The following is a 19,502-nucleotide window of genomic DNA, read 5'->3' on the forward strand; positions in this document are numbered from 1 at the left end:
TAGCCTAAGATAGTTTAGGCCTGTTTTTGCCATGCAATAACTTTTGAATTGGGAATTTGGGAACCCACAGAAAGTGACTGACCAGTTAATGATATCCTACTCTGATAACTCATTTCTATAAAAGGAACACAATATATTACTCTGGTCAACATATTTTAATTATCTTTTACTGAAATAGATTACAAGGTGAGTTAGTAGATGGTAAGGTTAAGATGAATAATAGCATTGCAAACACTCCTGAATGCCTATTTTTCTTTTCTGTTATTTAGAAGCTAGATATTTAGTCAGCATGTTCTAGATTGATTATACACACAACTTACCCTCTCTGTCTACTCCAGAAATACAAAACAAGTAGTTTCAACTTAATTAGGAGGATTAGGGGAGGGAGCTGCCAGAGAGGAGGAAACTGAGAAATGCATTTATTATTAAGTATGAAAGGGCTCTAAGCCTCCCATTTAGGTCATTTGAATTAATATTGATGCTTTCCTTCAGAGTAAAGATGAAAGGAGGCAGGAATCCCTTAACATCTGAGAAACAGCATGTTTACAAGGTGAAAAGCAATGGGTCATAACATTCATTTTAGTTCCCTTTATGTTTGTGCCCACATGGCCATTTCCAGCTCACCACTGTAACCAGGATTTGTTTGCCATCCCAACCCCTTCAATTCTTAATTTTAATGCCTTTTCTTCCTTATTTTGATTTCAAATATTTTGGAAGAGGATAACCAAGATGTCCCAGACATCTTAGTGCATTCAATCTGCTGGGAAGCCCTGAGTGTACCAGGGATTCAAGAGGACGATAAAGAAGGGGGAAGTGTGGAGGCAAAGACCAACAAGTAGTTAACATAATAAATGTGAGAGGTGGTCAGAAGGCTGATGGACCTTGGGGCTTTAGCAAGGGCGAAAAGCTATGCACCCATAGTTCTGTGGAGACAATGGTGGCTGAAGGCAATCTCCTAACCTGATAATCTTTTACTGTTTACAAAACCTTACCTTTGATATGTCTGTTTGCTTTACTGAAGGGCAAATGTGTATTCTAGTAAACAAAAAGCCATGGGTCCAGAGATGCAGGGAGCCACTCCACTAGAGGGTGAGGCCTCCGCCTGGCTTTCCCCCATGCCCTCTAAATTTATATTTCTTGTCAAGTATATCCATTTGTGCGTGGCCTCTTCTCCAGATTCTGAATCCTTGCTGCAAAAGGTTGCAGCAGGGAAGGCCTGGTTGGTGTTGCTCAATTGGTTGAGTATCAACCTATGAACCAGAAAGTCATGGTTTCTTCCCAGTCAGGGCACATGCATGGGTTGTGGGCCCTATTCCCAGTTAGGGGAGCGCAGGAGGCAGCTAATCAATGATTCTCTCTCATCATTGATCTTTCTATCTTTCTCTTCCTCTCCCTTCCTCTCTAAAATCAATAAAATATATTTTTTTAAAAAGAAGCAGGGAGGGAAGCTAGAAAGTAGGAAGAAAAAAACAGAATTAACATAGGAAAGTGTGACTGTAGCACTTCTGTAGACTTTGGTCTTGCCCTGGTTTTTGAGATTTATTCTCACTGATCTCTATTTCCCCATTAAATGCTGTGAGGATTTAATCGAATGTCTTTATACGTCAGATTATACAGCTTGACAGCTGACTTTTATTAACCAGTTTGTGAAATTTATTTGATGGCTAAAATTTGGCTCTATCTTTTAAAAGTAGAGTTTAACCATATGTTTTGTGTGCTATGCTTGCTATTGTAAAATAGATTGTTACATATTCAAAAGATTTGGCTAAGGATTGAATCACAAAGGTTATTCTGAGGAAAGGTGTCCTGATGAACTGAAGCTTCACTATGTTGTTGTCCACATATCAATACAGACAATTAAATTGATGAATAATGTACTATAATAGAGAATGTAGTGGAAAACCTAGAGAAAGTATTAACATTGTGTCATCCCTGGCTCTTGTCAAGATAAAAATCATTCTGGATTATATAACTAACCTACACATGTGCATTGATATACACACTAGAGGCCCAGTGCATGAATTCATGTACCAGTGGGGTCACTCAGCCCGGCCTGTGGAATCGGGCCAAAACCGCTCTCCAACATCCCCCGAGGGGTGCTAGATTACGAGAGGGTGCAGGCCAGGCCAACGGACCCCACCGGTGCATAATAAGGGCTGGAGAGGGATGTGAGAGGTTGGCCAGATGGGAGCGACCACCGGAGGGCTCCAGGGTGTGTCCAGCCTGTCTCACTCAGTCTGGATCTGCCAGGCCCCAGCAGAGAGCTAACCTACTGGTCAGAATGTCTGCACCCTGGTGGTCAGTGAACATCATAGCGACTGTTTGACTGGTCGACTGTCTGCCTCCTAGTGGTCAGTGCACATCATAAGGGAGTGGTTGCGTGCCCCTAGCATATCATTAGCATATTATACTTTGATTGGTTGAACAGCCAACAGGTAGACCAGACACTTAGCATATTAGGTTTTTATTATAGAGGATTGTTTTTGTGCACCTTGGATTTTCATTCAATGATTATTTATTAAGCAACTACATGTGCCAGGCTTGTGTTAAGGAATGAACATGGTCAATGTGGTCCCTTTTTGCCAAAAAACTCATGTCATATAACTGGGAATGTCACTAGTATGACCATCCCACTTAAAAACAATAAAAACTATTTACTCTATAAAACACAGGAGTGGGCAAAAATAGGTTTACAGTTGTTCCTATGGAAAATAATACAACACAAAGCATGCTGAACAGTGAAATATGGAAAACATTGCTATGCAAAACTATGCAAAGTTTCACCAAAATCCCGTTAACATCATACTGATAAGATCAGTAGAATATAAATAAATGGTAAAGCTAGTTATCCACATTGTATAATATTTGATTTTTGTAGTATTATGATACAAAAAAGCATTAGCTGTTTTAAAATGCATTGAGTTTTGTTCTATTAAAAAATAATAAAGACAATAAAAGATGTGAACATTAGCAGAAATTTATATGCTCTTGTTGGAATTTGACTCCAAGGCAAAAAAATGAAAAATGACTTGACATAAATGCAATATGTGTTTCTATTTTTCTTTTAAATAGAAGATTAGGCAAAATAAACAATATTTTCATACTTTTACAATGGAGGTTCATTTTCCTCTGTTACTGAGTGCTCCACGGACTTTTCATAACAGAAGACTTGTATGCCAGCTTGGCTGAGTCATCAACACCTTTCCTGTCATTTTTCTTACATGGAGTTAATAAACTTGGCCTAGTCTATTCCCCTTCTCTCTTTATTTCCTTGAGATTTTTTATTTATCTTCTTTCTCTTTATTACTATTTTAATTCTTCTCTCTTTACTTATCTTTTTTTAAAAACTGATAGCCACAATTAATTTGCTTCTTTAACTGTTTTCTTTCATGGTTTGATTCCTTTCCTGGTTTGTTTTTACATGGTTAATGTATCCATAACAGCACCTCCATTTTTTACTTTCACTAGAAGAGACCTTTCTGACAGTTAAATGTCTTCAAAAATCACTGCATGTTCCAAACAACAATGGAAGAAGGCACTATGCTAATTATATATTCTCTAGATTAGTAGTACTCAAACTTTAGCATTCATCAGAATCATGTTAAAGAAAAAAAGTTTGCTGGGCCCCAATCTGAATTGGCAGTATTGGGGTGGGACCCAAGAATTTTCATTCTCACGTCTTCCCAGGTGATGCTGCTGCTGCTGGTGGGAAGCACATTCTGAGAACCATTGGCCTGGTGAATCAGGAAAACTGAAGTACCAGGAAGTAAATTTTCTTCTTGCCTTTATTTAGGGGTGGGGAGGGCAACTATAACAAGTGATTTCTCACATAAACAGTCTCATTTAAGTTAATATATTAATCCAGAAATCATATTTCAGTTCATGGGTTGACTCATGTGACCTGCCACTGAAAATTTAAATGCATAGAACTGCTCCTTGTTGCAGTACTGAGCACTGAGAATTACTAACCACTGGTATTAGTGGGTTTTTTTTTTTTAATCCATTAATCTAGACTTGGAATTCTGTATAAAGATATGTTAATAAAAATTAATGGGATGTTATAAAAAAGAAGGTAGGGACTAATGAACAGAGTGTGACTGGAAGAGCTATCTCACAATTTCCCAAGGAAGCATAGCTTACACTTCATGTAAACTTGTCATATTTTGTTATAACACCTGAGTAACACATACACATGGAGTCTCTGTGGGTAAATAGAAGGTATTTGGAGTCTCCCTCCCCCCACGTCTATGATTATTAAGCTGTTAAAACTGCTACAACCACATGTGGTGAAAATAATTGTTGGGAGTTGGGACTACATACTGAGAAATTTTTTCTCTGTATGAATGATTGCTTCAGGGTTGTGTGATTCTGTTGAATTGCAACTGGAAATTAGAATTTGGGAATGGAACAGATATCTATGCTTTTGCCTTTTTGTAGACATGGGCTTATATTCATGCAGGCGATTACTGGCTTACAACATTTTCTATTAAGTGTCAGAGAAAGGGGAAAGAGTAGGGACATTCATAAAAGATGAATAAGAGCTTAGGATATTGTGAGTGATGTATTTTATTTGTGAAGTATAATACAAGGATAAATGTTATAATAGGATGAATTATGGGAAAATAGGAAAGTACTTATTTCCGTCTGAGGATCTCACAAAAAATTAACACAATAAGTAACATTTGAATTGGACTTTGAAGAATACATGTCTTTGCTAGGAATGGCAAGTAAGGAAAAGCTTAGGTGAGGTGAGGGGAAAAATGCACAATTTCCTGAGGCAGAAACTTATGTAAGGACTTCAGGGAAGCTTTGAATCCTTGGATATAGCTAAAGCATATAGTATGTGTATGGGGAAAATATTAGCACTAGGTCTAAGATCAGGTACAGAAAGGAGAGTAGGTTACAAGTAAGTCCAGGCTATGCTAAGAAATGGTCAGGGAGGCATCCACAAAGGAAGAACTTATCATTCAAGGTGGAATTAGGAAAGGTGATATGTCTGATGAAGGTCAGTTGTAAGAAGCATTGGAGGAAAATTGTTGAGAAAAGCTTATTTAGAGCTTATAGTATAGATTTGCTAAATGAATGCTGAAGAGAAAAAAAAGTCAACCATGTCTTCCCAATTTTTAGCTTAGGCCATTGGATTAATTGTGATGCTCTTTTATTATATCAAGAATGTGAATGTTTGCTGAAGTAGCATGTAACTATCTCTGTGGTATTCTGGTATTCAAAGTAGCTAAATTTTAGCAAATAACTTTAAGAACAGGAAAATGACTTGATTATTAATCATATGGTATACTAGAGCCCCAGTGCACGAATTCATGCACCTTGAAAGGGAACTATGGGCCACAAGGCTGAGGTGGGCACAGGGGCAGATCTCGGCCCATTCTCTGTGCCCCCAGCTGGTCCCTCCCGCTCCTGCTGCTCCCACGCACTGACGGTGCAGGCCCCACTCACACCCGCTGATGGTGCAGAGCAATTGGGGCTGGTGCCAGCAGTGGGTGCGAGTGGCGGCAGCAGGAGCTGGGCTGCTGACAGACATGGGACCAAGCAGCGGCTGCTGCCCCAATCACCCCTCAGGAGCAGGAGGAGGTGGAGAAGCCCTCAGGGACAATCAGGGCCAGTTCTGTACCTCTGAGGTATGTTGGAGCAGGGGAGAAACACCAAACAGGTTGAGAACCATTGCTGCAAGAAAAGGAGGCCATATAAGTCCTTTACAAAGTGTAATCAATCTCTGCTCCTCCCATCCACAGTCTTTGAAGTGAACAGAGATGTAACTTTAATTAATGTCTGTCATTCTGGTCAAGTTAAGAAAAACTAAAAATAGTAAATAGAAGAAGAAAGCAATTGATTGTTTCCAGGGAGGTTTTAATTCATTGTAGATATTAGTCAGAATCCAATCTTTTCTATCAAATAATGAGGCTCTACATAAATTGACAACCATTGACTTATGAGGGTAGACTTGAAAATCAGCAGAAAATTGTTGGTAGGTAGACCAGAAAGATGAGGTGTGAGCTAGATCAAGTATGAGGGAGACCAGAAAAATGCTAAGTATGAGAATACTCTAAGTGAGGTGAGATAAATTCATGAGGCAACAAGTCGATTATTTGGGCGTAGCCAAGGTAGTCAGGAAGATCAGGAGAGATGTGACCATGTTCACTGTCTTTGTGGCTACAAGGTCAAGGGCAATGTTCTAGATGCACAGGGTGACCTGAGACCTGTATTTGGATAAAGGGTAATAAAAAGAGAGCATATTTATTTCATAGAAGAGCCAAAAAATAAATGTGAGGAGAGTAAAGAACTTTCTGAAAGTATTTAATATGTAAATATTCAAATTTATAAGCCAAAAGGAGACAGCTCATAAAAATTGTGAGGGCAGAGTTGTGCTTATTGGAATGATGAGACCAGGAAAACTTACAAAGGCAGTCTTAGAATCTTCACATACTAGTGAGATCCAACATAACTAAGCAGTGGACAACGGATTGGTGATAAAAAGCCTCACTGCTACTCGGTGTGTGGCACACTAACCAGATGCCTAGGCATCATCTCACATTTTGTTAGAAATGAAGAGCATCACTCCCTACACACACACACACACACACACACACACACACACACACACACAGATCTACTCACTCAGAATCTGCCTTCGAACACTAAAGTGCCACTAAAGTTTGAGGAGCACCGATCTGGGAGACTTCAGTAATGCCGGTTTAAAGATGATTGTGTTTTACATATTATGATTAATTCTATCTCTGCCTAAGTTAATGAAGTAAAACAATCATTTTCAATTAATTTATTTTCAGTGACTTTTGTTCATATATTCAAAATTCATCTGAGAATTTGGCAGATGCCTTCAACACCCCTTTTCCATCACCCCTACCCCTAAAGGTGGATGCAATTTCAGAATGCAGTTTGAAGATCAGCCACAAACCCCAACTAAAAAACAACAACAGTGTTTTAAGGCATACCAAGCGCTCTTTTATGGAATTACTAGAGGCCTGGTGTGTGACATTCGGCCACTGGGGAAGAGGGTCCCTTAGCCCAGCCTGCACCCTCTTGCAGTCTGGGATCCCTTGGGGGATAGCCAGCAGTTGGACAACCCCCAAGCAGTCCTTAGTGCTGCTGTGGAGGCAGGAGAGACTCCTACCACCGCCGCTGCACTCGCCAGCCATGAGCCTGGCTTCTGGCTGAGCAGCACTCCCCCTGTGGGAGCGCACTGACCACCAGGGCGGGGACAGCTCCTGTGTTGAGTATCTGCTCTCTGGTGATCAGTGTGCATCATAGTGACCAGTCATTCCGTCGTTCAGTCCATTTACGTATGAGCCTTTTATTATATAGGATTAATTGGAAACCACCTGAATCCTGTGGACCTAATCCATTGTCTAGTAGAGGGGTCCTCAAACTTTTCAAACAGGGGGCCAGTTCACTGTCCCTCAGACCGTTGGAGGGCCAGACTATAGTTTAAAAAAAAACTATGAACAAGTTCCTATGCACACTGCACATATCTTATTTTGAAGTAAAAAAACAAAACGGGAATAAATACAATATTTATATTTGCATGAGGCCCAAGGGCCATAGTTTGAGGACCCCTGGTCTAGTGGCTATCTTGAGGCCTTGCAAGATTTGCTTTTAATAGAGACTTTGAAGACAATTATATGTTATACAATCAATGCCCTGGTCAGGAATGTCCTGATATAAGAACGCCCAGGCAATGAAGTTCTGTGGATACCAGGATGATAAATGAAACACCTGCAGTCAATTGGAATTGGCAAGTCAACATTTCAGTCACATAGAGGCATCTAGACATTTTGATGGTATTATAAATTGCCTCCAAGTTCTTGTTTACTAAATTATAATCCTCAAAATTGTCATAATAAATACTCAATAAATACTAGCCTTTATGTGAAAGGGAAGGAGGGAGAGGTAGTGAACAGATTCACAAGCATTTGTAAACACTCTGCTAGGAGTTTAAACCTTAAGTGACCCCTAAAGGAGCCTGCTTTGGAACTCGGCCAGGACATCCTTGCCTTACTTAATAATAACAGCAATGGTCTCCTCCCACCAGCACAGTGCTTTAGAGTCTGCAAAGTACATTTCATGTGTCAGATGATCCTCACATCAACCTGAAAACTCTTATCACCTTTTTATAGGAAAAGAAACTAAAGTTTGGAGAGATTATGCATTAACTATCCAAGGTTGTGCAGCTCATACATGACGGAGCTTTCTGAAACTGGTTTTTCCAGACTCAGATCTTTGGCTGCCTTCCAACTTGCAATACTACAAATTGTAAGTCTGAATATGGCAAGTGTTCTGGCCTTGTTTCCAAGGCGCTTTGTATAGGGCTGTCATATTTGCAATTTGAGTCAAATAAACAAGCGCCTATTGAATTTCTATTAAGATTCAATGAACACAAAGATGACATATATAATCTTTGCACTCAAAAGCCCTCTCATCTGTGTAAGAAGATGCATAAACCATGAACTGCAATCCAAGTACTCCCTTACATGCCTTCTTGACAATGTGTATAAATAAGCAAATGTAACAACTATTGACTGTATACTTTAAGTAGGTAAGTTATATGGTATATTATTTAAGTATCAAATCTGCTATTTGAAAAGTCAGACTAATAATAAAACTGTCTCCAAAAGAGCTAAGATAATCACAAAATGATTAATTACCATTGATCTTGGACCTGATTCTTAAAGATACAATCTCTGCATTTTGGGATACTGTTATTGCACAAAATTATTAACCTATAACCCATAAGCATCTGTTCAAAGTTACAGATGCTTTACTTGTAACATTTCTAATTTCATTGTTGTCTTAAACAAATAATAAATTTTTGAGCTTTAAATTTCTTAACACAAATATTACACTTATATTTCTCAAATTAACACATAGTTTTATAAGTGAAGGGAATATAAAATACCCAATATTTGCACACATGCTACTACATAAGCAAAGATATACGCCTGCTCAAATACAATGTGCCCTGGCAAGCAGTGCCACCTTGGAATAGTTCCAAGCAATCAATTTTCTCATAAGTGAGGGCAGTAGCCTCCCTGCCCATAGCCCAGCCCATTGATCCAATGTGTACCTTTCGTTGTACAGTTGAGGACGATGAAACACAAAGCTGTTGATTTCTCAGGAGATTCCCAAAATCACATAACAAAAGAAGATAAAAGTGGAAGTCTCCACCACTGCCCTTTTCACTACTCCGTTGAGTTGGAATTACCTGATAAACTTTTTATGCAACAAATAGTTACTGAGTAGCTTCTATTTTCTAGGCATTGTTCTGGGCAATATAGCTATGTTGGTAAAAATCATAGATAAAATTATACATTGCAGTGGAGAATATTGTTAAGAAATATTCAATTGAACAAGCATAAACACACAAACAAATAAATAAAAGATAGTAATTCGTTACTATGCTAAGGATTCAATTAAGGTTACTCCTGGGAATGATGTTCGATCCTAAGGAGGTGGCATGAAGCTGAGCCCTACACAGCTGCTGTGAAGATTGGTGAAAAGAGAAGCCCAGGCAGTAGATGACCTGGCATAAAGCCCAAAACTGGAATAAACTGAGTGTGCTGGGGAAAAGAAAGGAATCCATGGTAACCCTACATGTTTGACTTGAGTAACTGCATGAATGGTGGTGCCAATAATTGCAATAGGGAAGGGGGCCAGCCAGAGGGAAGAAGCAGGTTCTGACAGGGAGATTCAGACTTCTAGATTGACCATTTAAAGTATAGATGCCTGATAGACATTCAAGGAGGGCAGAGGAGATTAGCGGATAGGACTATGGGAGCAAAATTTCTCTCTAAAAAAATTCACCTTACTAAGAAAATTATCTTACTGTACTGTGGGCTAGTGGACTGGTGGTTCCCATTTGACTTAAGAGACTGGTTGGATTTCAAAGAGACAATCAGAGTACAGTGGTATAAAAGGATGTGGTTGGTTGGAGGCAGAGAAAAAGCAGGACTGATAAAAACAACAGAAAGGAACACTGCATTGCAGAACATAAACTTTGTCCCTCTGAGCAGTTCTGCTCTAATCTTAAGAATTAGATAAATCTCTATATTTGTGGGATGGTAGACCCAGACTTTACCAGAAAAGTCAGTAAAATATTTTTTTTAAAAAAGTACCAAACAAGAAAAACGTCACGTTCCTTCTGTGTCCCCTAGTAGCAAGCTTACATTTTAGCAATGCTAGAAAACGGTGGCACGAACTCTAAACCAGTCTTACCCTATTTACAGTATTAATCTATTTTCTACCCTGCAGTCAAAATGCTTTATCTGGAAAGACCTAACCCTGATGAAGTCCCTTTATGGTCCCCTGATTCTCTAGGCAGAGAGCCACACACCTCACCATGGGCTACAAGGCCCTGCATGCGGGTCCCCATCATTTTCCCCAGCCTCACTCCTTGCTCTTTCTGGCTCATGGGCCTGCTGAGTTCTCGTGGCCAGGGACCATCACCCTCTTGTTCATTGTTGTATCCTCCACACTGGGTGCAGTTACGTGAATTTAGCTTCTAGGGGCTCAATATATATTTGTTGATAAAGTGCAAAGATAATTACCTACTAGACTATTAAGTTCCTAGAGGACAGAAACCATAGACTGGTTTGTGGTTCTTTCTCACACTTTGAACATGGAAGTGCTCAAATAATATTTAGAGGATTTTTAAACTCAGAGCTGCCTTCCCTTGCTTTACATTGTACGACTTAGATTTATTAAAAGTGAAGTTTCTGGTGAAGAGCCTTGCTATTGCCCTTGTGTAAGCTTCGACTGGATTTTAACCTGCCTCGCCTTGGCTACCATTTCCACTCCCATGCAGATGAATATCCACACTCTCAACATGGCCTGCTTCAGTCAATAAACTACCATCAAGTAGTCCTGCATCTGAGCATTATCTTACAAATGAGATATCACTATGATCCTGCACCTTAGACCATTTGATGAAAATGTATGCACTTCTTATTGCTCTTAAGTACTTTGAGAAAATTATCTTACTATATTGTGGGAATACTTCTTTAGAACGAAACTGTTCACAAGGTTTGGGGGTTGTTTTTGTTTTGTTTTGTGATGATATATTTGATAAGTGGTTAACGCTCAAAATATCTAAGGAACTCACATACTTTATCACCAAGAAAACCAAACAATTCTGATTAAATAAAGAGGCCAGAGGACCTGAACTGACATTCCTTCAAAGAGGACATTCAAATGGCCAATAGACATGAAAAGATGCTCAATATCACTAATCATTAGGAAAACACAAGTTAAAACCACAATGAGATATTACCTCACACCTGTCAGAAAGGCTATCATCAGTAAAACAACAAACAACAAGTGTTGGAGAAGATGTGGAGAAAAGGGAACCCTCGTGCACTATTGCTGGGATTGTAAAAGGTGCATCAACCATTAAAAACAGTGTGGAGGTTTTTCACAAAATAAAAAAAATACGATAACATGCTCAAATTCACTAATCATCTGAGAGATGCAAATCAAAACGACAATGTGGTACCATCTCACACCTTTCAGAATGGCTATCGTCAACAAATCAACAAACGACAAATGCTGGCGAGGATGTGGAGAAAAAGGAACCCTCGTGCACTGCTGGTAGGAATGCAGACTGGTGCAGCCACTGTGGAGAACAGTATGGAGTTTTCTCAAAAAAATTAAAAATGGAACTCCCATTCGACCTAGTAATACTATTTCTAGGACTATATCCCAAGAAACCAGAAACACCAATCAGAAAGGACATATGTACCCCTATGTTCATAGCAGCACAATTTACAATAGCTAAGATTTGGAAACAACCTAAGTGCCCATTAGTAGACGAATGAATTAAAAAGCTGTGGTACATCTACACAATGGAATACTATGTTGCTGAAAAAATAAAGAACTCTTACCATTCACAACAATATGGATGAACCTGGAAAGAATTATGCTAAGCTAAATAAGCCAATCAGAGAAAGATAAATATCACATGATCTCACTCATATATGGAATTTAATAGACAACATAAACTGATGAGCAAAAATAGAGCCAGAGACAGAGAAGCATCAAACAGACCATTAAAATTCAGAGAAAAGGCAGGGGAGGAGTAAGAGTCAACCAAAGGACTTGTATGTATGCATAGGAGCATAACTAATGGACACAGACACCAGGGGGGGTGAGGGCATGTGCTGGGGGGTGAGAGTGGCTGGGGAGAGGTCGATGGGGGAAAATGGAGACATATATAATTTTTTAAACAATAAAGAATTTAAAAATATAACTGTCATATGAAACAATCAATGTTTTAATTAATAAATTATTGCATTTAAAAACAAGAACAAGAAATAATGATTTCACTAAAATGTGTGTTCTAATGTGAATAGATATTTGGAATTACCTTCTAGTGCATATTTCATATCCAGAGCAAAAAGTGTCCACATAATCTCAGCACTTATTTTTCCCATGTTCAGTTCTTGAGGAAACCTAAAATCAAACACATATTAGTGTATCAAAAAGAAGAAAGTGCCTAAAAAACCCACAAAAAGTGCCTTATGTTACCTATATACCACATTAATTATTATATAGGTCATAAATACTTTTATTTGTGTGATTTCTCTTTATGAACTTTCCTAGGTAGGAAAAAAACTACACAGTGGAATGTTGTGATAAAACAATATTGGGTGTCAGGAAAATAGACTCCATTAGATCAGTGATAATGTGATGGTGCTTGTAGCTCCTGACAGATGTCCTAGAATGTCTGTTTTTTGTCTAAAGAGACTCTTCAGTTGTTTCATACACTCCATCTTCATATGTCTCAATTTTGAAGATACATCAGATGAATCTGAGTAGCAGATACCATGTAATACCAAAACCACACCTCACATTCACCTGTTAGCAATTTTCTTGAAACATGCTTAAATATTTTCATTTCCTATTTGCTTACAATGAATAATTTCAAGAAAGATTCCTCACTCCTCTGGTAAATGGTCCATAGTAGACCATTAGTCAGGACTCCAGAGCTCCTTGGCAGGTCTGTGTTTTATATTAAACAAGCTTAGGCTAAAGACAAGATTCCTACTGCTGCTGTACATGTACTCTGTATGTGTTTTCAATCTTGCAATAAGGCTCCTGGTTATACAAGCCCAGTGAATATACCAAGCCATTTCATTACCTTGTAAACACTCACTCCATGCAAATATGCAAGACTGATAGCATTTTCTTTCTAACATACATACTATATAAATATATAATGCATGCATATATCAATATACTATATGTAAATATAGTATGCACAAATGACAAATGTTGAAAAACAAAAATAGCCTGGCAGTTGTGGCTCAGTGGTTGAGTGTTGACCTATGAATCTAGAAGGCTGAGGTTCAATTCCAATCAGGGCATATGCCAAGGTTGCAGGTTCAATCCCCAGTAGGGGGAATGCCAGAGACAGCCAATCAATGATTCTCTTATCATTGATGTTTCTATCTCTCCCTCTAACTTCCTCTCTGAAATCAATAAAAAAATATTTTTTTAAAAAAAAGAAAAAATAGCTCTCATATTCATTTATATTTTGGGGTCTAAATTAAAAAGAATAATATAATTCTGAATGAGAAAGAAAGTATTACCTAAGTAAATATGACCTCGATATAACCTCAAATAAGAAAAAAACCATTGATACGATATGAAATATTTTAGCCCAAATTTCCACCAAAAGCAAGGTATATGTCATCAAATATCCCTTACCAACCACCATCTCTCAATTTATCTAATGATGTTGATTGATATTTTAAAACATAAACGCAGATGTACATTCATCAATTATTTACACTCACGATTTCTTAAAAATCATAATCACAGTATTTTAACATCTGTCTCAAAATTCCACTATATTATCTACACTGATAAAAGAGAAGCATGCAAATTGGTGTCACTCCACTACGCCCACCAGCCAATCAGAGCAACTATGCAAATTAACCCAACAAAGATGGCAGTTAATTTGCATACACAAGTGCGGAGCAAAGACTGAAGGCTCTGGCCTAAGTGAAGACTGAAGACTGAAGAAAGAAGAATGAAGACTAAAGACTGAAGAGGCTTGGCTTCTCCGCTGTGGCTGGACCAAAGGCCTGGGGCCCGGGTGCCAGAGGAAAACCGGTGCCAGCAGCCAGGGGAAGGAAGGCCTATTGTGAATCTTTGTGTAATGGGCTTCTAGTTCTTTTATAATGCCTGCTTCTTTTTTATTGAATAAAGGACTTTTTGTGTGTGAAAAATGAGCATATAATTTGAGTTTTTAGATTATGTTATTCTTTCAAAAAGGATTTGTTTTCTTCTGGTAGTAGTGTTTTAAGGTTGCAAGAGATGACCTTCATCCAACTAGGGTCTAGGTTCATTCAACACGGGCCAATATTTATTCCTCCTCCTAGGATGTACCCTTCACAACCCCAGCTTATGCTTGGGGTGTTCACCTAGATTCACTACTTTGTAGAGCCTTAATTTTAATTATTCTCCTGTTCTTGTATTCAGCTCTCTCCATTTTTCAGCTGCTTTCTGTCTAGCTTCTCACACTCTCAGACTTTGCCTCTAGGTAAATCAGTCAGGGCCTCCAGGGGATAGGTCGGCACATATCTGACATGTTTTTCTAATAAATACATGCACATATAATAAAGATATAAATAAATTTAGGGGAATAAAAATATCAAATGTATTCTCATAATAATGTTTGGGCAAGAAGTAAAGGGAATTGGACTCATAAGGCTTCAATCAAATTTATAATGCTTTATTTATTTTAGAAAAAAGTCTTAAAAAACTATAAAATTGTGAGAAGTAAAATAAGAGGTAGTATAATACCAATGGCTGTAATGCATTTAGCATTTAATAAGTAACATCTATAATAATAAAAGCATAATATGCTAATTAGACTGGATGTCCTTCTGGACAACCTTCTGGACGAAGCCTGGGCTGTGAGGGAATCCTGGGTCCCCGGTGCCAGAGGGAAGCCAGTGCCAGTAGCCAGGGGAAGGAAGGCCTACTTTTGCATGAATTTCATGCATCGGGCCTCTCGTTCTCTAATAAGTAGCTATTAATTGAAGACCTAAGATGTCTTGTGTACTGTGCGAAGGGCAGATTTCATACTAATAAACATAACAGGCATGGTCCTTGCCTTTCTGAACTTTATAATCTGGTATCTCACAAATATAAGTATACATATATAAATTAAATATAAATAATAGATATAGATATAGATATAAATATTGTGGTAAGTCGCATGAAGAAAACTACAAGGTGAAAAGGTAGAGATGGTTGTGGGAAACAGTGCTTTTGTTATATCACATGTTTGGAAAACAACAACTGCTCATCCTCGGTTCTCCAGAGCTGTGGCAGCTGCGTATTTACAATTGAGGATCACGCCTGTGATCTCTGTGGAAATGGGAAGAAGCTGCATGAACAAGTCTGGGGACTCAGAACTTTGCTATCATGCACCAGCAGTGATGGGAAACTGGGTTTATGCTGTCGGAGGCAGTGATACACAGGGGAACAGAAAAAGAGCAACATGGGGAACAGCTCCATGGAGAACAGATAGGAAAGGAGAATGAAGAACATTAAACTGTAGCTGAGAGGATAATGAGGAGCTAGATCAAAGCAGGGGTGCAAAGAGCCAAAAATATACTAAGTGGATGTTGTTTTTCTATTTGATTTTCTACCCTAAGGTTGATGTTACTTCAAGAAACATGGGTTATAATTAAAAGAACAATATTACAGCAATAAGTGCAAACTACTGAACAAAATGAGGCTAAGAGTATAAGGCGCAGAAGAATATACTGGGGCCGGCATTCCCAGAAATTGCTTGAAAAAAGTAAGAGTTGTGTGTACTTTTGAAGGAGGATAAATATTAATTGGTGGAAGAGATAAGCTGTGCATCTCAGTTATCTGAAAGTGACTTATAAAATATTCTTATTTAATCTAGAAGCTTCAACGTGATAACTTCAAAACAAGGGATCTAAAAATAAGCTGTTAGTCTCAGGATTTTCTCAGTTGCATAAGCAATGTCCAGTTTGATTTTCATTCCTGGAGAACTGTGGTTTAAGGGCTCTCATCAGTGCTATTAAACCCTCAGCATGGCAAAACAGTAACCAAAACCAAACTATCATTTAAAATAAAAGTTACACACTAGGAAAAAAAAACATTCAATAGAGAAGAGGCAATGAGATAATACTATTCATAGGAAAAGAACTGTCACAAACCGATAGGAAAAAGATGAACTTAGAAAAAATGGCTAATGAGATCAATGGGCAAGTTAAAAAGAAAAAACACACAAAAGCAATGGGAAAGATATTTAATCTCTCTAGTAGTCAAAGAAATTTTGATTGCAATAATAGTGACCTTTTTTATTTTTTTATTTTTTTTACTGAAAAAAATTTCAAACTAGAAAACATAAAGAAATAATTAGGGCTTGGTTGAACCTGATTTCCAAAAGTTATCTAATGACTATAGGCTTCCAGTCTTTATGCAATTCAAATACCTGTGTATCCCCATACCCTTCTCTCATGAACCCTAAAAGCCCCCTCTATGGGCTGTATGAATACACAGAATAATATACAACTATTAAAAAGAGCTAGGTAGATCTGCTTGTATTGACATGAAATGATATCTATTAGGTAGTGTTAAGTGAACAAAGCAAATTACAGATTGATAGTGTGCATAATGTGTTCCAATATTTTGAAAAAATAACAATATAAAATAAACATTATTAACTGCATATCTATGCTTGTATGCATAGAAAGTATTAGTTGAATAACTGTAAATTTATAAGGCTTGGGTGAGGGGAGCCTTAGTTTTTTTTTTTACTTATTTTCTTCACCAAAGTGATACATAAACATTGAAACTTTTACTTTTTATTTTATACAGTCCTATGAAACTGAATAAGATTAGTTTTGTGACCACAAAGCTTTTTAAGCAATATCTCTTTTGATATAAAATCAATGGAATTCTACTATGCAAGTTTTTTAAAGATGAATTAACATTCATTTATTTCTCACAAAATTCCTATTTGTTGTTATTATCCTCATTTTACAAATGAGAAATTGGTGGTCAAGATTTGAGACTTGAACTGCCTTTTCAAAGCTCATTATCTCTCCAATAAAGAAGAAAATATTCAATTATATATCTATATCTATATTGATCTATCTATCTATATCTATATATTTGATACTTGGAAAAGAAATAAAGATAACTTTGTTTCATTCATTTTAGACTCTGGATATTAAAGATTAAGAAATGCATTCTAAAACATGGAGGAAATCAATGGCAGAATCAGAAACTGAGCTTATGTGTCTCGGCATTATTTCTTATTCTTTTAATGACAATAACAATAATGCCCAAGCATTAAAAATATCTTCACAGCTTATATTTTCTTACTGTTTTGTATTTGCCTACTGATTTTGCCTTAAAATATTTAGAGTTCAAAATACTACCTTTATATTTATGCAAGCGTTCCTATTTAAATCTAAACCTCAAACCTCAATCTCTACCACTTGCTAAACTCTACTATGCAGAAGACAATCTTTGAGATCTGAGGTATTTTCTGATATCTGCTTTAGAAGAAGTGTTGCTTATAGCTCACTATGCTATGCTGATTTCAAATGTGGTTGTGCTTGCTCTTACCTGTGGAGATAATGAATATTCTATGCTAGAAAAACAGAACTCAAAGCTAATTTATTTACTTAATAGTTACACAGGTTCTTCTGAAGTCTATATGCTAGTTAAAAAAAAACAAAAAACCCACATACAAAAAAAAACACGTATTTAATCCTAAATCTAGGCAGCAAACTGAATCATTAACTCTGCCACAATCCATAGCATCTTCCCTTTTCTACTCTTCTGTGGATTCTTCCTTTGACATACCTGTGGAATTGCCTGTCCCTTTCCTATTGCTACTGTCACATCCCTAATTCAAGTCTTTACTCTTACTTGCCTCAAGAATTGCATTAGCCTGTTAGTTTATCTGCCTCCATCCCTTCCTCTTCCATAACACCCTTGTATTACCACCTAATTTACCTTTTGAGAATACAGGATATAATATTTGGAGCCACCGTTTAAAACCATCAATTGCTTGTCACACTTTCATTAACAGAGAAAAGTTGCAACTCATTGTGACTTTCCTCGCCAGTGATGACTAGACCCTAGCTTTAACTTTTTTAAAAAATATATTTTATTGAATTTTTACAGAGAGAAAGGGAGAGAGAGAGTTAGAAACCTCAATGAGAGAGAAACGCCAATCAGCTGCCTCCTGCACACCTCCTTCTGTGGATGTGCCCGCAACCAAGGTACATGCCCTTGACTGGAATCAAACCTGGGACCCGTCAGTCCACAGGCCAACGCTCTATCCACTGAGCCAAACCAGTTAGGTCTCTAGCTTTAACTTTAGTCTCTACTCTCAAACACTGTCCATGCTCCAGCCACCCAGATTACTTATAATTTCTCAATACATCTGAGGCTGATGATCATTTTTCCCTGTCTGTTCTCTCTCCTCCTGAATTTTCATTTGATAATAAATACTCTCTTCCTTCAAATTACAGATCAAGTATCACATCACTCTAAAGTCTTCTGTTGGACTAAGTGGCAGAGTTAAAAGTGATTTCCTTATCTCAGAACCACAAGAGCAAAAAATAATGTATACAATGGCTACAAACTGTATCATTGCTTGCTTAAGATTAAGAGCTAGTAATAGCATTGGAGAATAAATTTTATAATTTTACTGTTGACACAAGATTTAACTTACCTAGTATAATTTTATTGGCATTGGTTTTATATTTCAAAAGTGAAGAAAATATTATTTTGCTTTAACCAATTTTGTATAAAATTAGAAAACATTTTTTTTCACTTAACATTTTTTCACTACCAAATAATATGAATTATGCTTACACAGTCATTCCTATATCTACAAGATTTAAACAATTTCAGAATGCAGGATATAACCTGGAGGCAACATCTGCAAAGCTGACAATTTGTAGAAAAATTTCTTTAAACCTACCCACCTAGTGGAAAAGAGAGGAGAAAAAATTTACAACTATGAGGAAAATACTGCAGACGAAAGAAGCAAATCAGTACTTCGAGCGAGAGGAGAGACATTCAGTATTTTTCATAGCAGATTTTTATCAAGCTGGCTACATTTTGTTTCCAACTTTAACAGGCCACAAATAACCATATTCCAATAAGAGTGCTATTTGCACTGTGTCCAAATTTCCTTTGTAGATTTGCAAATACACAATCTCACTCTGGCATCAAATTTCATAAGTTTTATCTGTGCTATATACCCAGTACCAAATCATGATTCAAAGGCAGAGTTGTTTTGTTTCAACACACTCCACAGTTGAGTATTTTTGCCTTTTCTTTGAGTTGTCTAAGAAATCTACACCATCTGTATGTTTGCTAGAGGATTATTTTCTGTAATTTAACACAGTTCAGGTTACTTCCTCTGCACAATCTACACTAGTATAATGTAGTGGTTAAACCTC

The 19,502-nt window shown here is 37.5% G+C and overlaps 1 protein-coding gene across 1 annotated transcript in view; it reads right to left on the reverse strand.

Moving 5' to 3' along the window:
* UNC13C (unc-13 homolog C) overlaps window positions 1-19,502 on the reverse strand; it is a 525,683-nt gene that overhangs the window by 143,290 nt on the left and 362,891 nt on the right. Inside the window, exon 19 of the mRNA XM_070422420.1 lies at window positions 12,392-12,477. Coding sequence (XP_070278521.1) covers window positions 12,392-12,477 — 86 coding nt within the window. The remainder of the gene's footprint in view (window positions 1-12,391; window positions 12,478-19,502) is intronic.

Source organism: Myotis yumanensis, unplaced genomic scaffold (genome assembly GCF_028538775.1).
Source record: "Myotis yumanensis isolate MYYU_CA2020_CCGP unplaced genomic scaffold, mMyoYum1.0.hap1 SCAF_1, whole genome shotgun sequence".
Taxonomy (NCBI): Eukaryota; Metazoa; Chordata; class Mammalia; order Chiroptera; family Vespertilionidae; genus Myotis; species Myotis yumanensis.